This window comes from Sciurus carolinensis, chromosome 15, assembly GCF_902686445.1.
Source record: "Sciurus carolinensis chromosome 15, mSciCar1.2, whole genome shotgun sequence".
Taxonomy (NCBI): Eukaryota; Metazoa; Chordata; class Mammalia; order Rodentia; family Sciuridae; genus Sciurus; species Sciurus carolinensis.
Genome location: NC_062227.1, coordinates 31,511,005 through 31,535,664, shown reverse-complemented (window position 1 = coordinate 31,535,664; position 24,660 = coordinate 31,511,005). Strand labels below are relative to the sequence as shown.

At 32.4% G+C, this 24,660-nt stretch overlaps 1 protein-coding gene and 1 non-coding gene across 5 annotated transcripts in view; one reads left to right on the top strand and one right to left on the bottom strand.

The window, feature by feature from the left end:
• Rock1 (Rho associated coiled-coil containing protein kinase 1) overlaps positions 1-24,660 on the top strand; it is a 148,166-nt gene that overhangs the window by 61,515 nt on the left and 61,991 nt on the right. For 3 of the 4 annotated variants that reach the window (XM_047526162.1, XM_047526160.1, XM_047526163.1), the window contains exons 9-13: positions 162-253; positions 7,624-7,783; positions 10,912-10,972; positions 16,490-16,578; positions 19,348-19,396. In XM_047526162.1, coding sequence (XP_047382118.1) covers positions 162-253; positions 7,624-7,783; positions 10,912-10,972; positions 16,490-16,578; positions 19,348-19,396 — 451 coding nt within the window. The remainder of the gene's footprint in view (positions 1-161; positions 254-7,623; positions 7,784-10,911; positions 10,973-16,489; positions 16,579-19,347; positions 19,397-24,660) is intronic. The other variant, XM_047526161.1, reaches the window with a different exon arrangement.
• On the bottom strand, positions 3,995-4,067 carry Trnaa-ugc (transfer RNA alanine (anticodon UGC)). Its single transcript has one exon. It is a non-coding gene; the product is annotated as a tRNA-Ala (tRNA).

Genomic DNA, 24,660 nt, shown 5'->3' with positions numbered 1-24,660 from the left:
TGTTAAGTATTTGAACTGGGTTGTAGCTCAGTGATAGAGCACTTGCCTAGCATTTGTGAGGCACTGGGTTTGATCCTTATTACCACTTATTTATAAAAATAAATAAATAAAAGTAAAGGTCAGTCAACAGTGAAAAAAAATTGATTACTTTTCTTCTTCAGAGAAGTAAGATTAGGAAGAAATGGTGTAGAAGAAATCAAACGACATCTCTTCTTCAAAAATGATCAGTGGGCTTGGGAAACACTCCGAGACAGTAAGTTATTATTTCTTGCACATTACAGTTCCTATCTGAAAGTAATTGTGATAAATAGTTGAAACTGTCTTGCTAAATATTTTGTACATCTGATGCTTACACACTTGTTCTATATGGGAGTTGTCTTAACCTACTAAAAAAGGAGTATTTGATAATATTGGGGAAATTGTATAGCTCCTCCTCTCATGTCCAATTCAAGATACCAAGATGAATAATACAAGTGGAATGGATTTTGTCTCAGCAGTCATAATTTGACATTTGATTTTTGTTGTTTCCTTGTGGAGGAAGTAAATCAAGTCAAGTAGTAGTAGTATTGTTACTTCTTTGTCTTTTAAAATGTGGGTTTTTTGGTGAAAAGTCAAGTTATTTTTATTAAAACTTAGAATATAAGGGAGTTTATTTTTACTAAATGCTAGAATTTAATTTTGTAAGGGTCTTAGAAATTGTGATGTACTTGTTTCCATCAGGGTTTTTACAGCTTGCAATCGAGATATAAAAATATGTAGTGTCTAAGAAAGTTGATTTTCAGTTCATCTAGAATATTTCCTTAGTTTTTAAAAATAAAGTTGAAATTATAAGTTTATTTGCAGAAAACCTTACACAAGGTAGTTGAATCAAAATTATTGTATAATGGGGTTCTTATCATTATGGATTTGGAAAGACAAGAATTCATCTTTTACCCTCCTGAAGCCTCAGGATTTTTTTTCTTTTTCCTTTTCAGAAAAAAGATATTATGTATTTCAGCCCCTAACTTCTTACTATATCAAGAGCAGTGAACAGTAAATGGGAGTGAACTCACTATAGTTTTAGAACAGTTAAAAATTGGGTATTTGAGGCTGGGTTGTGGCTCAGTGGTAGAGCATTCACCTAACGTGTGAGGTACTGGGTTTGATTCTCAGCACCACTTAAAAAAATAAAGATATTGTGTTCATCTAGTAGTATTGTCTTTTAAAAATATATGTTGTTAGATACAGTTTTGCTGTGGTATAGATTTTAACCTACCTATAAACATTTTCATAGCTTTTCCTAATCCTGTTTTGTAGTTATTGAAAAAAATGAAATATTGAAGTCTGTAGAACTTCCTGTACTTTTCCCCTTTCCTTCTTCCTACCCCTTTTTTACTTCCCACCCCTGAAATACCAAGAATAGTTTTATTTGAACTGACCTCCCTGACCTGCTAGTTTTTTTAAAATTATGTAAGTTATAATTCCTTTTAATTTGTTTGAATCTACAATTTTCTTTGGCAAGACTACTTTCTTTAAAAAGAGTTATTTTAAAAAAGTAGTTTTATCACTTACACATCTCTTAAGCAATCAGTCTTCACCTTTTGTTCCTTGGTTGTGTGGAAGCAGGGTATAAAATGCTTAATTTTTGGCAGACTTTCTATAAGTTTCTTGGTTGTGTTAAACCTTAATTTAGAGGCACAAAGTATTAAGATTGTAAAGTTAGTGATCCACTCATTTGAGATAGAATTGAAGTGACAGCAAATAAGTTTAAAAATAAGAGACAAAAGAAGTGAAAAGATCCAGATAACTTGGGTTATACCATGAGCACTATAAAATAATGCAGTTAGAGCACACTGTTTTATATTTCCTTGGGCAGAATGCATAAAGAAATAAGGTCCAGCTTCTCCATATCTTCTTCATCAATTGTGTGGTTTTTTTGTTGTGGTTTTTTTGATTTTTTTTAATAGTAACCATCCTAATGAAAATGTAAAGTCCTTTGCCCATTTTTGAGTTGGGTTGTTTGTTTTTATTGAGTTGTAGGGGTTCTTTATGTATTCTGGATGTTAATTATGTATTAATGTATCTGTACATTAATAACATGAATTAATGTATCTGATAATTCCTTATCAGATACATGATTTGCGAATATTTTCTCCCATTCTCTGGGTTACCTTTTCTTTTCTTTTTTTGGTTGCAGGGATTGAATCCAGGGGACATTTAAACTCTGAGCCACATCCCCAGCTCCCCTCCTTTTTTTTTTTTTTTTTTTTTAAATGTTTTATTTGATACAGGGTCTTGTTAAATTGCTGAGGCTGACTTTAAACTTGCAATCCTCCTGCCTCAGCTTCCCAAGTCACAGGGATTACAGGTGTGTGCTACCTTGCCCAGTTTGGGTTACCTTTTCATTTTATTGATAGTGTCCTTTTACATACAGAAATTGTTGTTTTGTTTTGTTTTTTGTGTTAGGGATTTAATCCAGGGGTGCTTTACCTCTGAGCTACAGGGTCTTGTTAAGTTGCCAAGGCCGGGCTTGAACTTGTGATCCTTTTACCTCAACCTTCCGAGTTGCCAGTATTATAGGCAACTGTAATACTGGCCTGGGATTTTCTATATATAGGATCATGTCATCTGTGAATAGTTTTTAACTTCTTTATTTCCAGTTTAGATTTCCCCCCCTCCCTCTTGTTCTTACCCAGTTGCTCTGACTGGAACTTCCAGTATGATGTTAAATAGCAATGGTGAAAATGGGCTTCCTTGTCTTCCTGATCATGGGGGAAAGTTTCAGTCTTTCACCATTGAGTATCATGTTAGTTGTGGGATTATATCGTAATTATCATATTACAGAAGTTCCGTTTTGGCTGAAATTTTTATTGTAAAAGGATATTAGACTTGCCAAATGCTTTTTCTTTTTAATTTTTTTCTAGTTCTGGATGGACCTTTATTTTATTTATTTATTTTTATGTGTTGCTGAGGATCGAACCTAGTGCCTTGCACATGCTAGGCAAATACTCTGCCACTGAGCCCCAGTCCCAACCCAGCCAAATGCTTTTTCTGTATCAGGTAGAATGATTGTTTTTCCTCCCTTCATTCTGTTAATGTGATAAACAGTTGTCCCTTAGTATCCATGGAGGATTGCCTTGAGAACCCTCCACAGATCCAAAATCTGAAAATGCTCAAGTCCCTGATATAAAATGGCACAGTAATTGCATAGAACCCGCATATACCTTCAGCATACTTTGACTCATCTCTAGATTACTTAAAATATGTAATACAGTGTAAATGCTATGTAAATAGTTGTTATACTGTTCTTTTGGGGAATAATGACAAAAAGGTCTGTACATCTTTAGTAGAAACACAGTTCTTTTTAAAGATTATTTTCAATCTTCTTTTGGTTGAAACAACCCATTTATATAGAGGACCCAGATACATTGCACTGATTGATGTGAGGTACCTTGGAGTAAATCCCACATAGTCATAGAGTATAGGTCTTTTTTTTTAATTTTTAATTTTTTAGTTGACAGTAAAATTGTATTTATGACATGTTACTCTTTTTAACATACCATTGTGTTCTGTTTGCTGCTATTTTGTTAAAGATTCTTGCATCTGCGCTAATGAAGGGTATTGCTCTGTGGGTTTTTTGTTTTGTTTTGGCGTCTTTGTTATTGGTTTCAGAACAATGCTCATCTCATGGAATTTATTAGGAGCTTTCCTCATCTATTTTTTCGAAGTGCTTGAGATAGGTCGATGTTAATTCTTTATATGTTTGGGTAGAACTTTAAATGAAGCTATATTGAACTTTTTATGTTGTGTAGACATTTTTTACTATTTTTTAAATCTCTTTACTTGCTTTTAGATGTCTTCTGATTTCTAACTTCTTTTTTTTTTTTTTTTAACTAAGTTTTGGTTGATTGTATTTCTAAGAATTTGTCCAGTTCATCTAAATTATCTAATTGGTTGGCACGCATACTCGTTCATAGTATTTTTCTTTAATGCTTTTTTTTTTTTTTTTTTTTTTTGGTGGTACTGGGGATTGAACCCAGGGCCTTGTGCTTGCAAGGCAAGCACTCTACCAACTGAGCTATACTCCCAGCCCCTTTTAATGCTTTTTATTCCTATAGTATCGGTAGCTTTATCCCTACTTTTATTTCTAATTTCAGTTGTCCATGTCCTTTTCCCCTAAAAATGGTTGTCATTTTTTTTTAGCTTTTTAAAGAACCACTTTTAATTTTTCACTACTCTTTTGTTGATTTTGTTATTTATCTGCACTATTATTTTTTTCTACTAGCTCTAGATTTATTTACCTTTTTTCTAAGTTCTCTTTTAATGGTAAGTTAATGGTTTGAGATCTGTCTTATTTTTTAATGTAGACATTTATAGCTAAAATTTTCCCTTGTGCACTGTTTTCACTGAATCCCATAAATTTTGGTGTGATGTTTTCATTTTCATCAAAGTATTTTTGTATAATTTCTCTTGTGATTTCTTCTTTCACTCATTTGGTGGTTTAAGAAAATTTTAAGTTCCACAATATTTGCAGATTCCTGGTTTAATTCCATTGTGATTGGAAAAGTACTTTGTATGATTTTAATCTTTTTTAAATTTATTAAGACTTCTCTTTTGGCCTAACATATAGTCTCTCCTGGACAATGTCTTTAAGTGCTCTCTCTGGAGAAACATTCTACTTTTGTTGGGTGAAATGTTGTGTGTGTCTGTTATGTATCTAATTGGTGTATAGTTGTTCAAATCTTGTTCTTTTTATGTGTTTTTTTCCTCTGAATTTATGTCAATTTTTGCTTCATATTTTTTGGAGCTGTATTGTTGAATGCATGTTTATAATTGTTACATTTTCTTAATAGATTAAGGTTTTTCTTGATACTGTAAATATTTGGTGTCCTCTGCCTCTGTCAACAGTTTTGTCTGACACCAGTTTAGCCATTCCTCTTTTGCATGGAATGTATTTTCTTCTTCCTACCTATTTCTGTCTAAAGTGAGTCAGAGCATATTCTTGGATCATTTTGTATTTTATTCTGCCAATCTCAGCCTTTCAATTCATGAGTTTAATTCATTTAAATTTATGATGAATACTAATAAGGAAAAATTTCTTCTATTTTGTTTTCTGTATGCCCTATATTTTTTGTTTCTTCTTGAATTTTACTACCTTTTGTGTTTATTTTCCTATTATGCTGTTTTTATTCTCCATTTCCTTTTCTGTATGTTTTTTAAGTTGGTCAACATGGAGATTATATTTAAAACCCTAAATTGATAACAATCTAGGTCAAATTGATTCTAGTTTACTTTTAATGTCATAAAAATAGCTTCTATAACAGATTGTTCTTACCCTATATTTTGTTATTGTCACAATTTAAATCTTTTTATATTGTATGCTCATTAACTTAAGTTTATAATTATTGTATTATGTATTCATTTTTTAAATCATATGTGAGGGGATAAAAGCAGTTAAAAACCAAAAGTATAATAATACTGGCTTTTACATACCTTTACTGATCTTTCTTCACAGGGCCTTGAGTTAGGGCAATTTGATTTTGCTGCATGATTATAATGCAGTTTCATGTTGATATTTTGGCGTTTCCTTTGTTGGCATTCTTACCTTGTATGTGAATATAAATTTACATGTTCTATCAGATTTGGGAAGTTTGGGGCCATTATTTCTTCAGATATATTTTCTGCTATTTTTTCTCCTCTCTAAAATTCTCATAATGAATGTGTTGGTCTAGTTGTTGGTGCCATAGTTCCCTTAGGCTCTCTTTGTTTACTTTTTCATGTCAGCACCAGAATTTCTGTTTGGTTCCTTTTTTTGTCTCTATCTTGATATTTTCTATTTAGGATAACATTCTTCTGGTTCTCTGTAGTTCATTGTCTATATCCTTTAGCCCTTGGTACACATTTAAGAAAGTTTATTTTAAGGTTTCATGTATTTCTAACAATCAGAAATGTACCCCAATATTCCCAGCAGTTCTCTGGTAGGCAAAAATTGTTCATGATTGAAGACTGTTTTTAAAGTAAAATTTATGCCATTCCATAATTGACTGTAGACTTCCCAGAGGGCAGCAACCTTTTATTTTCCCCTCATTTTACAAATTAGAAAGTTATTATTATTAGGCTATCAACAATGTATAGTCAAAGCAGTTCTCTTCGCCATTAAAGTGAATAGTGGAAGAACTTACTGCTTTTAATTAATACTACAAAACAGTTGGGCTAAATCTGTTGTTTTGTTCCCAAATTATTCAGATAGTTCAGTATCTCTGAGACTGCCTAAAAAATAGATATTTCTTGCCTGAAATGCCCAGATAACTCAAAAAATGATTCCTTAAAGAGATTAAGACCACAGAGCTGTTCAGTTTTTTGTTGGTTTGCTTAACTTCATCTTTTTTTCTGAAGGAAAAGGAAACAATTGTTCCTGAGATAATTATTTAGTATTTTGGTGATAATTATTTTATGTATTATTAAACTATTGTACCTTTTAAACTCAAAAATATTTATCCTAATTTTTTTAAATGTACCCCTTATAGCATATTCAGACTTATATGGTGTTTTATCCTGGGTTATGGGTTTTTAAAGACGGTCACATATGGTTTTAAGTTTTTAGGTATATGTAAACCTTGCCCCTCCCCAAAATATTTACAGTTCTTGAGATACTTTATCCTTATTTTTGTGTCCTTAGTCTTTTTTTTTTTTTTAACTGTGTCATAAATACTGCACTTAATTATCCTTGATCTTGATTCTGGAGGTAGCTAGTCTGAAACTAATTTAAAATCCTTTGCTTCTTATGGTTTAATCTATGAAGATATTGAATGATAGGAATATTGAGCATCTAGATTCTAGGTGAATAAAAATAAAAATTTCAGTTCTAAATTAGTAGTTATATTCAGGACTACTAAGAATTAACCTTGATTTCTGATTTGCTATACAGCAGATTAATAAAACAATAAATTAACCAACTTTTTTGAGTATGGCTTATTATGCTCTAGGTTCTGAAAATTCTTCTCTATAGTCCTAAATGCGTTTGAGAAATTTATACAATGGTATGTTTAAAGTAATTCTAATACTTGACTTGTAATAGTCAAGTTAAACTTGAATTATATATGATAATTACAGGTGATTTGGAAGTTATTTCATAGAATTGTATAACAATATCAATAAACAACAATTATCAATATCAATAAAATAAATCAATTTTTATCAATAAAACCAATAATTCGTGAACCATAAATTTATGATTATTTATAGATTTGTGAATATTATTCATCATAAAGCAATGAACAATAGGTTTATAAATTATAAATTAATAATGAACATTTATTAATTCTAATCAATCTTACTATAATAGATTCATTCTGTTTGAAATTTGTTTCATAGCTATTTGGAAAAGAGACATCATCATTATTGTCATGATTTTTTTTCTCTTTTATTTCTTTCTTTTTTTTTTTTTTTTTTTTTTTTTTTGATATGAGGTCTTATTCTATTGCCCAGGTTGATCCTGAACTCCTGGGCTCAAGTGATCCCCTTGCCTCAGCTTCTGAGTAGCTGGGTCTAAAGGTGTGCACTACCATACTGGACTGGTATAGAATCTTCATGTCACTTTGTTTGTATATTTGAAATCAACAACAATTTTCTTTCTATTTTTAGCTGTAGCACCAGTTGTACCTGATTTAAGTAGTGACATCGATACTAGTAATTTTGATGACTTAGAAGAAGATAAAGGAGATGAAGAAACATTCCCTATTCCTAAAGCTTTTGTTGGCAATCAACTACCTTTCGTAGGATTTACATATTATAGCAATCGTAGGTAAGTAAGCTAAACAGTAATTTTAGGGAGAGGTTCTGATTTTATTACATATTCATATTATTTTCTTAGGGGTCTCTAAAGGTCCTTTAAGGTCTTTTTATATTATACCATTTTTCAGTGATACATGGTATTTCCAGCATTTCATGTTTGATTTCTTTTAGACTCATTTATGTTCAGGGTATTGTTTTTCAGAAATTCTTTGCTATCTGATGTACTCTGTGTTCACAAGTGACAACTAATAGGTCAGAAGATACTGTTAATACTGATATTTAGGTCAGTGTTGTTATCTAAAGATTTATGGTTTATAATACAATTTGGAATAAACTTTCCTAGCATTATCATTTCTATATTGTTACCCAAGGTCCATAATTTTTAGCTATTCAGAAATTGATTTTTCCCAGTTTAATAAATTCACCATGTATTACAACATCTAGTATTACCTGTATCATGTTGGATTAGTAACTTTAACCTTCTGTGCTTTCATTTCCTCAGAAATAGGGATGATGATGATAACATTAATAATACTTGAATCATAGGGTTTTTATAAGGGAGAAGTAAAGCAAAACACAGGAAAGAACTTAGAGCAGTGCTTTGCATGGAATAAAAATACTCAAGTGTTGGCTGTTACTATCATTAGTATTAGCTAATGTTAATTTTAGTCTTTCCAAATGTACTTGTGATGGAAGTTTAACATTTAACTTTATTTCTGTCCCGGACATTCATTCATTCAAAAAGGTATGTTTGATAACTTTTCCTTTGTCAGATACAAGCTAAATACTAAGGTGCAGGGAGAAGGATGACTAAGTTATAATACCTTCTCTTGAACAGCTCACATAGAAAATGGATAAATTAGGTTGATAAGTATGGCTTAGTTGAAAACTAAACAAAGTTCTATATTAATAAATTACAGTGAATCATATGGCAACAATAACTGGGTGTATTGTTTTACTGTTAGTTTTTAATTATTTCAAAAATTTTCTTATAATCAAATTATACTACATTAGAGAGTGGTATAAATATTTTATTTATTTGGAGTAATTACTAAGCTAGTTGTTATAGCTAACTGTGATTGATTAAACTGAATCAAACAAGAAAGCAGTTTAATCCTGCTTTATGAAATTTTTCTAATAATCTACTCTAAAACAATACTGAATACACAAAACACTTAGGTCTTGACCCATTGAAAAGCCCAATAATTTAGTCATTTTTTTCCCCTAAAACACTGGGTGTATAACAATGTAACTATTTTATATTGACATATATATACAAGAGAGTTTTAGAGTAATTTGGCTGAAGTATTCCTTCTTTGTTATTTGTTTGTGCTTTTATCAATTATTCTTTGAATTGGTTTCTGAAATACTCAAGATATTGATAAAAACAACTTCCAATATTTTTGAATTTTCTATATTAAACAGTTAATATTTTAATTTTTATTTACATTTTCTGTACAATGGTAATATTTACATAAATATTAAGTTATTCATATTACATGGTCATGTACTTCATTAAATTCTCTGGTTTTCCTTTTTATTCCTGTGTTGCATGTTGCAAAAGTAATTTTTAGGCTTTTTTTTTTTTTTTTTTTTTTTGGGTGCTAGGGATCGAACCCAGGGCCTTGTGCTTACAAGGCAAGCACTCTACCGACTGAGCTATCTCCCCAGCCCCAATTTTTAGGCTTTTTAATAAATGTTTTGTGGGGCTTTCTGTTTTTTGTTTTTTATTTTTACCCCCACCTGTGGTACCAGGAATTGAGCCCAGAGCTCACACATGCAAGGCAAATGCTCCACCATTAACCTACGTCCCCAGCCCTGACATTTTACTGTGTTCTTAAGTGTCACAGCCCTATCAATTAATATAGTATTTTTAAGATAAGTGCCCATCACATGAATAGGTGAAAGTGTGGTTGCTTTTAATAAGGAGTCAATAAAATATTAATGAACCTTACTATCATATGTAAGTCTAATTTTGAATATGCTGGTGTGAAGTAGGAAACTTCTGATATTCTTATCCCTGAAATATAAACCTCTTTTATTTGTCAAGGACAGACATCTGTGTAGTTGTTATTCACTGCTAATACCTATCAGCTGCACCTATATAGCTATGAAATGGACTATAAGTATTTGGTTTTTGAGAGAGCTCTTCTGGTTAATCAAAGTGCTTCTTATCCCTGAAATATAAACCTCTTTTATTTGTCAAGGACAGAGATCTGTGTAGTTGTTATTCACTGCTAATACCTATCAGCTGCACCTATATAGCTATGAAATGGACTATAAGTATTTGGTTTTTGAGAGAGCTCTTCTGGTTAATCAAAGTGCTTACTGTAAGTGGTGGTGATGGTGAAGATAGTAATAGTGGTATTGGATCATGTTGGAGGTGATAGCAGGAGCAATAGCAGCAGTACCTTACTTTTACATAATATTTGGTACCTTAGAAAAAAATTTCACATATACTATCTAACTCTATTATTTGATATTCCTGTAAGACATTCACAGATCTTTAAGTCTCACTAACCACCTGTGTTTTTATGTAATTCTAACTTTATGCTGAATTAATTTTAAAGAACTCTTCAAGGCTTGGTATACAAAATTGGTAGGATATCACCTAGACTTTTTTCTTTTATTTCAGTTAGGCAAAAACCTTTTTTTTAAACCCAAGCAAGCAGTATCATGTATTACTAAAGGTTAGTTGAGGGATGTGAAGGTAGTTGTATGCATGTCTTAGAGATCAATAATTCCTTGTCCCCAGTTCTTAAATTAAAATGCTCTAAAATTGAAATGACATTTAGTTACTGTCTGGTGATACACCTATTGCAGTTTGCTCAGAAAACCTGATCTGAACTAATTTGATACTATTTATATTTTTTTATTTATCCTTCTTGGTATACTCATATGTTTTGTAGCAGGAATAGTAAGTCATATGATTGCAGACCTAACTGGAATTTCATTTAACTATGTATCATTTCTGTATTTTTTTCTAAAATAAAAATCATGTACTTGTGCCTAATTTTTTATAAACATAGCTAATAAATACTGAACATAAAATAAGAATATAGTATTTGTTATTGGTTTATTGGATATTAAGGAGGGTTTTTTGTTTGTTTGTTTTCTTTTTAAACCCCCTTCCCCCAGATACTTATCTTCTGCAAATCCTAATGATAACAGAACCAGTTCCAATGTGGATAAAAGCTTGGTAGGTATTTTCTTATTGTTAGCTTTTAAAAAATTGTTTTATGTATAATGTATTTGTGTATGTGGTATTGAGTAAGCTTATGTATTGCTTGTGAATGAGCAGTTATTGCACTTAGATTTTTCTGGCAATTTTTATCTATTGTCACCTTTCTGATATGAATTTTTCTGAATATCAAAGGAAATAATTTATGTAGAGACAGTAAACAAAGTTGCTACACAGATGACAATAGTGGGGTTGGGGAGATAGCTCAGTCAGTAGAGTGCTTGCCTTGTAAGCACAAGGCCCTGGTTCGATCCCCAAAACCAAAAAAAAAACAAAACAGATGACAATAGTTGTCTTTTTAATCTTTGGAATTAGTAATATATATAATAAGTATTTCATCACTAAGGGTCTTGGCAGGCAAACAGATGACTTGGAAAATTTAAATGAAGATTTTTTTTGTATTATTAAAATAACCTTAACATAAAATTTACCACTTTAACTATTTTTAAGTGTATACAGTACAGAGACATTAAGAATTTTCTTAGAGTTGTGCAACCATCCACCATCTCTAGAACTTTTTCCTTATCCCAAACTTAAATTCTGCGCCCTGAAAAAAATAACTCCCCATTTCACTCTCCCCAAGGCCCTTATAACTACTACTCTACTTTCTGTCTCAATAAATTTGATCATTTACCTCCTGGAATTAGACAATATTTATCATTTTGTGACTGACTTATTTTTTTAGCCTGTTGTCTTCCAAGCTTTTGTAGTATGTATCACAATAGCCTTCCCTTGTAAGACTGAATAGTATCCCAGTGAACATTTTAATCACACTTTGTTCATGAATTCATTAAATGAAAAGTTTTAATGGAGGAACTATTAAATTGTGAACATCAACTTTGATTAACAATAGTGTGAAGGCATTACTCGTATAGTAGAGGCAAAGAGAAAATCCTGTAATGGTAACTGAGAAAGCCTGGCATCATAGAAGAGGAACATAGAACATAGAACTTTTCCAAAGCTATGGTAAAGCCAGAAGGATACCCTCTGATTTCCTGATGGTGTTGCTCATCGTTTGAAATCAACAGGGCAACAAAGTACTGCATTTTGTAGATTTTAAGGCCAAGATGAACAGAGGATAGATCTTCAAGACTAGAAGCTTGTTGGGGAAATGGAGAATAAGCATCATTTAATTTTTCTACTGAGAAGTAAATTAGGAAGTATATTTTAATTGTGAGTTCTTCCTGTTGCTTATATGGTTTATGTTCATGAAAGAGATTTGTTGTTTTTAAAAAAATCTTATTTGCTTACATTTGAGAAAATTCTTTTGTGGTTTCCTAGACTTTTCTGAAAAAAATATCAGGAATGATAATTTGGCTATCCTTACAGGGTTCTTTAAACACTGTTCTATAGTCTATATGTTTTAACAGAGGAGTAGAGAAGTAGCAACATTTTTTAGAAATTGATAGAGTTCTTCTCTTTCTCTCATGTTTTTACCCTTTAAAAAAATTTTTGTTGTTGTAGATGGACAGAATGCCTTTGTTTTGTTTATTTTTATGGTAATAAGGATGGAACCCAGTGCCTCACACATGCTAGTAAAGTGCCCCAGCCCCTGATGTATTTACTCTTAAAAGTAAGAAAACATATGATAAAATAAGAAAAAGAGGAAAGAATTGTGTGAGTTACCTGCTGGCTTTTATGGTCATCTTTCTCTTAAAATTTCATTCCAAAAAGCTCGTTAGTAAGTTATATAGCTCACAAGTCTTCAGGGCTCAGATATCATTAAAATAAAAGTACTTTTGATCTAGGGAAGGTAAAATTAAGGCCTTGCTGTAACCCAACTCTTAGAGCATTTTCTGTATGATTAAAGGTATGTTAGACTTCAGGGAATGAAGGGAAGTGGGAATTGGGAGGACAGAGTAGGAAAGATAGTAGAATGATTCTGACATAACTTTCTTTTATGTATATACGTGAATACACCATAGTGAATCTATTAGAATAAGATGTACTCCATGTTTATATAAATATGTCAAAATATACTCTACTGCCATGTGTAACTAAAAAGACACCAAAAACAAGACTTCAAAAATATTCAAAGGATTCATCTTTCGTTTGGGCTGATTTTGTTCAGTGGTGATTGCTGTAAGTTTCTGTCAGTGGCTGCTTTTTATCTTTTGCTCTGGTAAGAACTGGGGAAACTAAGTACAAAAATCAGCTGATTTAATTTTCAACTCTTCCTTACAAGTCTTCTAGTTAAAATTCTAACAAACAACTTTGCAGTTGTCAAATATGATGAAAAAAATATATATATATTTATATATATTTTTATATATATTTATATATATTTATATTTTTTTTGGTGGGGTAGGGCTGCATTTGACATTGACTACTCCCTCCTCTTTGGAACTTTAACCTTTTAATATTCTTTCATGTTTCCTTTATTTCCTTTAAATTTTTTAAATTTATTTTGATTCATTGTACACAAATGAGGTACAACTGTTATTTCTCTGGTTGTACATGGAGTAGCATCATTTGTGTAATCATACATGTACATAGGGTAATGATGCTTATCTCATTCTGTTATTTTTCCTTCCCGCCACCCTTCTTTTTCCTCTATACAATCGATCCTTCCTCCATTCTTGCCTCCTTACCACCCCCCTCCCGTTATGTATCATCATCTGCTTATCAGAGAGATCATTTGGCCTTTGGTTTTTTGGGATTGGCTTATCTCACTTAGCATGATGTTCTTCAACTGCATCCATTTACTTGCAAATGCCATAATTTTATTCTTCTTTAAGACTGAGTTTCATTGTGTATATATACCACAGTTTCTTTATCCATTCATCAATGGAAGGGCATCTAGGTTGGTTCCACAATCTAGCTATTGTAAATGAGCAACTATGAACATTGATGTGACTGCATCACTGTAGTATGCTGATTTTAAGTCCTTTGGGTATAGGCCAAGGAGCGAGATAGCTGGATCAAATGGTGGTTCCATTCCAAGTTTTCTAAGGAATCTCCACATTGCTTTCCAGAGTGGCTGCAATAATTTGTAACTTCACCAGCAATGTATGAGTGTTCCTTTTTCCCCACATCCTTACCAACACCTATTGTTGCTTGTATTCTTGATAATAGTCATTCTAATTGGGGTGAGATGGAATCTAAGGGTAGTTTTGATTTGCATTTCTCTTATTACTAGAATGTTGAACATTTTTTCATATATCTGTTGATTGCTTGTAGATCTTCTGTGAAGTATCTGCTCATTTCCTTAGTTCATTTATTGATTGGGTTATTTGTATTCTTGGTGTAAAGTTTTTTGAGTTCTTTATAGATTCTGGAGATTAGTGCTCTATCTGAAGTGTGTGTGGCAAAGATTTTCTCCCACTCTGTAGGCTCTCTCTTCACATTGTCAATAGTTTCCTTTGCTGAGAAAAAGCTTTTTAGTTTGAATCTATCTCAATTATTGATTCTTGGTTTTATTTCTTGTGCTTTGGGAGTCATGTTAAGGAAGTCTGGTCCTAAGTCTGATGAAGATTTGGACCTACTTTTTCTCCTATAAGGTGCAGGGTCTCTGGTCTGATTCCAAGGTCCTTGATCCATTTTGAGTTGAGTTTTGTACAGGGTGAGAGATAGGGGTTTAGTTTCATTTTGCTGCATATGGATTTCCAGTTTTCCCAGCACCATTTGTTGAAGAGGCTATCTTTTCTCCATTGTATGTTTTTGGCACCTTTGTCTTGTATGAGAAAACTGTATTTATGTGGGTTTGTCTCTGTGTCCTCTATTCTGTACCTGTCTATTTTGGTACCAATAACTTGCCGTTTTTGTTATTATTGCTCTGTAGTATAGTTGAAGGTCTGGTATTGTGATATCCCCTGCTTCACTCTTCCTTCAAAGGATGGCTTTAGCTATTCTGGGTCTCTTATTCTTCCAAATGAATTTCATGATTGCTTGCTCTATTTCTGTGAGTTACGTCATTGGGATTTTAATTGGAATTTCATGGACTCTGTATAGCGCCTTTGGTAGAATGGCCGTTTTGACAGTATTAATTCTGCCTATCCAAGAATATGGGAGATCTTCTAAGGTTTTCTTTAATTTCTTTCTTTAGTGATCTATAGTTCTCCTTGTAGAGGTCTTTCACCTCTTTTGTTAGATTGATTCCCAAGTTTTTTTTTTTTTTTTTTTTTTTTTTGAGGTTCTTGTGAGTGGGGGTAGTTTTCCTAATTTCTCTTTCAGAGGATTCATCACTTAGGAATAAAAATACATTAGATTTATGAACATTGATTTTATATCCTGCTACTTTACTGAATTCATTTATGAGTTCTAGAAGTTTTCTGGTAGAATTTTTTGGCTCCTTTAAATTGTCTCTACTCATTTCTATGGGTATTCTCATGTATGCCCAGCTTATTACTCTAAGGTCTACACCCAAATCTATCTCTCCTGGATACACTTCTGGCTTTTCCAACTAGACCAAAGTTGAACACAATTTTCTTCTCTCTTAACCTCCCAACAGTAGTTTTTTTGTTTCTTGCTTTTCACAGTGGCACTATATCTGTTCTTTCTTATTTCTGATCATTTTTTGAGGTCATAAATCTGCTTTCTAATTGACAGATTTATCCATTTCTTCCTCTTTATTCCTGCAACCTCTTCTTTATATCAGATCAATATTCTCTCTTACTAGAACTTTTTCAGTAGCCTATTAATTACCTTGTTCTTTCTAGAATTTCACTTCTCTCTAAACTATTATTGAAGTTTGGTTTCTGAAATGGCAATATTATGTCATATATTGCTTATAGGTTAAAGTTTTATTTTTGCATACAGGAATCATGGTCCCACACTTACTTTTCAGGTTTGATAAGAGTTATTTCTTGTATTATATGCTATAATCTGTCATACTTGGTTTCTTCCCATTTCCCTAATTTGTTCTCTTCTACCTTTTGGCCTCTATGTTCCTTCTGGTTGAAATATCTTCTTTCTACTACCTTCTCTTCTGGGTAAATTTTTCTCATCTTTTCAGTCTTACTTCAAGCGTTGCATGTCCCTAGCAGAATGAGAAGTCACTCATCTTTCTCTCCTTCAGAACATCCTGTATATAATTTTATTATCACCTACCATGATATCATATTTTGTGTATATGTTTTTGGATCATTGTAGGTTCGTAATGGATATATTAAAAAATTAAGAATGTACATATTAATGTAATGCCAGATAATGTTTCAATACATATAAATATTGCATAATATTTAAATCACTTCACATTTCTTTTGCATCATTACCTTTACAATAATAGGGACATCATTAGTTTTAGGAGAACAAGGGCCAGACCTTTGTAATTTTTGCATTACTAACACCTAGCACAGGATACCTAAAATACAAATAAATGTTGACAAAATACTTGTTAAAGTAATAAAAAAAGAAAGTGATAAGATTTAACTAATTATTTCCTAAACAGGTATAAAATGGTACCATAAACTTGTTATTTTTAATTTCCCTATGAATATTATTAGTTGAATGAGATGGATTTTTTTTCAATTAAAGCAGGAAAGTTTGCAGAAAACAATCTATAAGCTAGAAGAACAGCTGCATAATGAAATGCAGTTAAAAGATGAAATGGAGCAGAAGTGCAGGTAAGAGTATAATTATGTTTTTCATGTTAATAGTTGTATATAGCAAATACTTTAATGCTCATACTCTCACATCCACGAAAAATGTCTTGGCTAGAATTGAAAAGTAATATTGATGTTAGCTTTTAGTTGTAGATGTACTTTTCCTCAAACTATTAAAGTTCATTTGTTTCTGGCAGTCTTCCTTCTTAAAAAATTATGTATAGTTCTAATTCATTTAATCATCTGATCTGATTCATTTAATCTTCTTCCATTTTAATTAGCTAACTGAAAGAGTAAATTGGTTTACATTAAATAAGTAGTTTCTGAAATGTAAAGTGTTGATGTTTAAAATTCACTAAATTTTTGAGGCAGTCTTTCTGATTTCCACTGTGATTCCCTAGAACAGTAACTCAGAATTATTTCATGTGCATCAAATTCTAATAGCATATATATTTATGAGAGGATGATCAAGCTATTTTAAAATAACCTAGCATACTGCTATTTCTTATTAATAGCAATCTTTTTATAATTATAAGCAGTAACTTCTTATAATTATGCCATTAGTGAACAATATTGAATAAATAAAATATAAAGGTAACATTGAGATTAAATATTCAGCAAGTGAAATTGGAAACACTCAATATTGTGACTGAATAGGAATAGAGGAGTAGGAAACAGGTAAAATTCTCACTACATACCATCCCTGTAGATTATATAGTTAAGTGTATAATAAAAACTTTAAAAAAAAAAAAAAAGCATTGGAATAAGCAATCAATTGATCCCAGAATTTGGAAGGAATTTCCAAGTATATAATATAGAAATAAAGGGAGGAAATGGAGAAACTGTTGAATGTTGGAACTATTGAGAAGTTTCTGTATCAGAAACATTTTTCAACAAAATTAAAAGCAAATTGTGTAGTAGTAGTAATGGGAATCAATTTAAAGGAAGAAATAAGAATAACGAAAATGCCTGATAGTCATGTGAAAATGTGTACTCCCAAGAAAATGGAATTAAAACGTGATAAGAACTTTTAAAATTACATATTGAACTGGTGAATAGTTAATTTTAAAGACTTAATACTAGGAATTATAGATTGATACTTGCTTACATTTATTTTCTCGTGAGTATTCAAATGTTTTATTCTTTATCTTTTCTGAAAGGTATATCTGAAATATCCATTAGAACTTTATCCCACAAAAATATAGTTTTTTTGTTTTGGTATTAGGGATTGAATCCAGGTGCACTTTTACCCTGAACTACATCCCCAACCCTTATTTTTTATTTTGAGACAGGATCTTGCTAAGTTTTTGACGACCTTGCTAAATTACTGAGACTGTAGCTGGTTATTTTTAGATTGTCTTTCCCTGTCCGACTTTTAGCCTTTTCCCCCTCACAGAAACTGGAAGAATTTAGTTGGTTTTTAAGTGGGCAAGCTGGAAACAAATTTTACGTAGAAATTCACTACTACTACCACCACATATAGATTAAGTTAAGACTAATCCTGATCTAATTCTTCACATTTAAATCAGTTTAAATTCAAATCAGTTGAGTTACATTTATTCATTCAGAAGGTCATTTTATATCAGATAATGTGCTTGCCAGGAGTATAATCTTGACTAAAGCAAGGAATAGACCTTGTTCACATGGAGCTTGTAATCAACAGTGAGGATATAAAAGTCATTGTTAGTGTGGTATGTGGTAAGATGGAGAGAGAAAAAAATGATACAGGTATACATCAGGAGATACCTGTACTACTTTGTTGGAGATTAGAAAAACTGGAACCAGAAGGATCAATGGGAAATACTAAGAAGGAATAGAAAGATTAGTTAGGATCCAGGGAATACATATCTGTGGAGGCTTCGATGTAAGAGATGACTACGTAGAAACATATGAAGGAAAGAAAAGCCTGAGGTTAGGCTGGGAAGGTTGGCAGGATCTAAATCTTAAGGGACTTTGTTTTTGACAAGCTAAGGAACTTGGAGATTATCCTAAGTGTGATGGAAACACTTTGAACGTTATTAAACCAAGAAATGCTGTGCGGGTGTGTGTGTGTGTAATTAAATATTTATATAATATATTAGTTTGGGAATGTGGCTTAGTGGTATAGCAGTTGACTAGCATATGCGAGGCCCTGGATTTAGTCCACAGCACCACAAAAAAAGAAAGTATACATGAATATTTTTAAAAAGAACAATCTAGTTAATTTGCAGCATTTTCTATTTACTGAACTAGATGGGAATAAAGGAGAAAATGAGTCAAGAATGATTTCTGTGTAATGTCATTTACTCCAGGATTTATAAATCTCTCCTGGATGAAATTCAATATCCTTAAAGACGGATGAGAAAAAGTGAATATTTTTTCTAATTTATAACTGACATTTATCATTTTTGAATTCTGTTCAAAGGTAACAATAAAGTTAATAAGCAGTAGCTATGAGTTTATCATTACTAATAAAAATGACAGATATTTTCCTATATTAAAATTGTTAATTATCTCTAAATACCACTATACTGAAATTATTGCCACTAGATCTTGTGATTTAATTTAGTAATGAAAAGCATATACATTTGTATTTCAATATAATTGGCTTCTTTTAATCCTGTGTAATTTTTATGCTTTTAAAAATCTATTCTGGAAAAAAGACCATAGACCTTACCAGAGTGCCAAAGAAGTTCATGGCACAAAAAAAGATTAAGAAACCCTAGTTGTGAAAACATTAGGAATATATAGATTTTCAACTCTGGGCAAAAAAAAAATAATTTCTAATCCGTATTACTTTTGTTTTTACAGAACTTCAAATATAAAACTAGACAAGATAATGAAAGAATTGGATGAAGAGGTACATTTTTTGTTTCCTAAACAGGTTTTCCTTTTTGAGATTTCCCCCACTTTCAGTTTGTTTTGTTTCCAGAGATAATTGCATTTGAACTCCATAGTTGAAACACAAAACAGAACCACAGAATTAAGATGAAAGACATTGGAGTTGCAGATTTAAGTGGTATAGATTGTACCTTAAATTTCCTTTGTACAATTTTATTCTATGACCATTTTGGAATATTAATAATATTAATTATAATCCGTAATTAATAAAATATTAATAATAAGATTTAGTTCAGAAGTTCTTAGTAGGTGAAAAATGAAAAGAAGGAAGAGAAGTTAGAGATCAGAAATTGAATCTAGAATTATATCAGGAAGAGACAAATAGGGGTGAGGGAGGAATCTAATTTAAAATATTTTTTAAAGGATTAAGATTAACAATTGCATGTGGTCAAATGGGAAGTACATTGATTTTGAAATTATTTATGTCTCCATGATTACCCACTAAAATTGTTTTTATTAGAGAAACAGCATAAGCTTCTCTTATAATAGGATGATTGATATTTTTAAATATGTAATACCTTTTCTTTCCTTAGTTACCTTGTAGATTTCTACTGTGTATGTGAAGGGTCCTTGAAAGAAAGACTGTCTATAGTCTTTCTCTAATATATTACTTTCCTTTTCCTTTTTAGATTTAATCTCTCTGTTGGTTTTTATTAAGAAATCTGTCAGTGGTTTATCTTCTTTCATATATAGCTTTTTATGTATATAAAGTCATCTGCGAAGATTTCAATATTTTACCTGTTGACTATGGGGCAATATATACTTAGCCTTAGCACTATATTTTTTAATCTTGGTGTTTAAGGATCCTTTTTGCATATCTTCCACTTTTTATTTTATTTCATTTTTAAAACATAAAATTTAGATGTGCTAGATTTGTTACAATTTTTTCCAAATTCAGGATAGAGAGGGAAATCTTAATTAGAAGAGTCCCACTTATGAAAAAACACCATGAAAGTACTTTTCCCTATTCTTCCTGCAAAGTACAGCTAAAATCCCTAGACATTAAATATAAAACAAATGTTTAAAAAATTCTGAGAAGTGCAAAGAAGGCGGCTGATCAGGTAATCTAAGTACTCGGTTCTTGAAAAACACCACAGGAATGAATACTATGGGCTTTCTTTTTGCTGCACATGTATCCTAGATTGCTTACTAAAGAAGGCAGCAACCTGGAAATGCTAACAAGCACAGACAAAAACCTAAGAAGAGTCTTTCTCTAACCTAAGAACCAAAAAAGGAGTAGGCTAGGAAGTCAGAAAACTTACACAATCATTGCTCTGCTCAGGGAAATGGCATGGAAAATGTAGCCCCATCCCCACCAAGTGGGAAGCCTGGCCTTCCACCTCCTCTGTGTTGTAATGTACCACAGCCTCCAGATAAGGTAGTATCAGAGAAGGCCTACTAAAGGGATTCTCATTGCCAATGGGTGGTAACAAACCTCCTTCTCACGAGACATGTAGCAGAGGCCATGAGAGAAATCCAGACTTCCACTTATACCTGCCTGTAGTGAGGCACCCCTCCCACTCTCTTCTTTGCCAGAAGAGGCATTGTAGAAAGGCACAACTTTCACCACTGAAAATGCCATGCCTTCTCCACAACAGTGACTGTGGAGGCCACCTAAGAAACAGTAATAAGGTACTCACCTGCCCCAAGCATGTAATTGGTGGAGTGCTGGAACTCCCACTCTCATTCAGCAGTAATGAAGATCTGCACTACCACCACCCCCTGACACACGCTTTGGTATCAGTAGAAGTTAAGTGTAAAATCTGGTTATCTATTTTCACCTGGCAGAAATGAAGCAGCACTTCCTTAATTCCACCAGAACAGTGACAGAGCGGTGTCCCAAAACAGACATTTTATTCATTTATTTTGTTTCAATTATACAGAATGGTGAGTTTTGTTGTGGCATATTCACACATACATAAAAACACAGTTTAGTCAACCTAAATCCCCAATACCCCTCACCCTCTCCTTCCTCCCTTTATCCCCACCCCACCCTAATGGTTACCTTGCTACTTTCATGCCATCCGTTTTTCCCATTTCCCTTTAGCGTCTATAAATAAGAGAAAACATTATACTTTTCTCTCTGAATCTGACTTATTTCCTGCAGAATTTTGATCTCGAGTTCTGTTTTTTTGCATAATTTTGTCCTATGGCTAGATAAAACTCTTTGGCTATATATATTACATTTCCTTTGTTCATCTGTTGATGAACACGTAGGTTGATTTCATGATTTGGCTAGTTGAAGCAGAAGATTGAAATAAGATCCAGAATATTGTAAGATAATACTAAAAATGTCCAGCTTTGAATAGCAAATTGTTCGTCATAATCAGAACTAGAAACATCTCAACTGGAATGAGAGAAGATAGATATCAACACCAAGATGGCACAAGTGTTAGAAATATTTGACAGTGATATAAAGGAACAATCATAAATATGTTTCAGTGAGCAACTACAAACATACTTGAAATAAGTGAAAAAAATAGAATGCCTTAGCAAAGAAATAGAAAATGTTAGCAAAGATGTAGATGAATGGTATAAAATAGAGCCAACCAAAAATATTATAGTAACTGAGATAAAAATCTTAAGCTCTTAGCAGCCAAGTAATACAAGAAAGAATCAGAGAACTTATAGAACAATAAAAATTACCTAGTCTGAACAACAGAGTTAACAGTTGTGGGGGACAAAAAAAAGTGACTGAGCCTCAGGGGCATGTAGAACTAGCTCTAGCAGTAAAGTTCTCACTTTTGTGTCAGTGGAATTGCTGAAAGAATGAAAAAAAGAGATGGGAAGAAATGGTGACTGAAAATTTCACAATTATAACAGAGGACATGAACCTACATGTAAAAGATGGTCAATCAACAGGAAGCTTAACAGACCACAAAAAGAATAAATCCAAAGATAGTTTACACTTAGACGTAATAGTCAAACTTCTAACAAATGACAAAGAGCAAATCTGAAACTTAGCAAGAGACACCTTACCTAAAAGGGAAAATCACTGCAAATAAAATCAGATACCTTATCAGAAACCATGGGGGCAAGAGGGAACTGACTTGTTTTTCATGTGGTAGAAAAACAAAGTACCTTGTCAACCTAGAACTCTATGCTCAGTGAAGATATTCTTCCCAAATGAATTTAAAAAAAAAAAAAACATGAGGGGCTGCAATTATAGCAGAGTGGTAGAAACCTTGCCTAGCATATGTGAGACACTAGGTTAGATCCTCAGCACCACATAAAAAATAAACAAATTTTTAAAATGTATTGTGTCCAACTACCACTAAAAACAAAAAATTCTTTTTAAAAAATTACCTTCTCAAATGGGGGGAAATAAGAGAATATGTTGCCAGCATACCTTCCTTAAGAGAATTACTAAAGAAAATTCTCTAAATAGAAAGAAAGTGAAAAGTGGATGTGCTGGCACTCATCTGTAATCCCAGCTACTTGGTAGGTTGAGGCAGGAAAATGCAAGTTTGAGGCTAGCCTGGGCAACTTAGTGAGACCCTGTCTCAAAATAAAAATAAAAAGAACCAGGATATAGTTCAGTGGTAGAGTCCCTCTGAGTTTAATCCTCAGTACTTACCATGTATATAAAGGAAATATTTAAGACAATTATAAACAGGAGGGTAATAAGACTCTACATGAACTGGTAAGAGTCAGCACTAGCAGAATGTGATATAATGCTATACACCCACACACACACATATATATAAAACAAAACACTTAAAGCAGTCACTGAAAAATCTACACAAAGATATACACCAAAAAACTCCACAGATGGGCTGGTGCTGTAGCTCAGTGGTAGAGCGCTTGCCTCACACATGTAAGGCCTTGGGTTCAATCCTCAGCACCACATGAAAATAAACACATAAAAAGATATTATGTCCATTTACAACTAATAAAATTTTTAAAACTCCACAGTTAAAAGATTTTATCTTCATAGATACTTTTTTCTAAAAAAAAAAAAAAAAAAATTCAGGTAACCCACAAAAAGTCAGGAAAGAGAAAAATTGATAAACAGCAGAGATCACAGAAAAGTGGCAGAATTAACCCTAATATTACATTAAATAGAATACCAATAAATAGAGGTTTTAAGATTCCATTTTTCTAAAAATCCCACACTTAATATATTGTCTACAAAAGCTTCGAATATAGAAACATAGGTAAACTGAAAGTAAAAGAATGGAAAAAAGATATATAAATATTAATACCAAATAAAGTAGACTTAAGCACAAAGAGTTACTAGGACAAAGAGAAATGTTGCATAATGATAAAAAGGACAAATCCACCAATAAGACACAGCAGTTCTAAATGTTTATACACCAAACATTTGAACTACAAAATACTTGAAATGAAAACCGAAAGAGAAGTAGACAAATCTGCAATTATTGTTGAAGATTTCAACTCGTCTTTCTAGACAGAATCATCATACGCATAGGAGAATTCAACCACACCATCAACCATCTGGATCTGTTCAACATTTATGGAACCCTCTATCCAACAAGAGCAGAATATATAATCTTTTCAGTGGCTTAAGAACCACATCCCAAGTACACCACATCATGAATCAGAAGGCAAACAAATTTAAAACAATTGAAACCATATAGTGTTTTCTGACCAAAATATAATCAAACTAGAAAGAAAAACAGAAAGGTAACAGGAAAACTGTGAACCCATGGAAACCAAACTGCACATAGGTCAGAGACATCAACTCTCAAAGGGAATGAAAAAATACACCCTTTTTTTAAAAAATATTTTTTAGTTGTAGGTGGACACAATATCTTTTATTTTTATGTGGTGCTGAGGATAGAACCAAGTGCCTTGCCCGTGCGAGGCAAGTGCTCTACCACTGAGCTACAGCCCCAGTCCCCATCCATTGTTAATTATATCTCAGAACTTCACTTTATTTTATTTTTGGTACCAGACATTGAACCCAGGGGCGCTTAACCACCAAGCCACATTCCCAACCCACCTGCCTTATTTTAAAATATTTTTTTAGTTATCAATGGACCTTTATTTTATTTATTTTTATGTGGTGCTAAGTGTTGAACCCAGTGCCTCACACATACTAGGCAAGCATTCTGCCACTGAGCTACAATCCCAGCCCTCTTTTATATTTTATTAGAGATAGGATCTCTCTGAGTTGCTTAGGGCCTCGCTAAGTTGTTGAGGCTGGATTTGAACTTCTAATCCTCCTGCCTCAGCCTCCAGAGCTGCTGGGGTGACAGG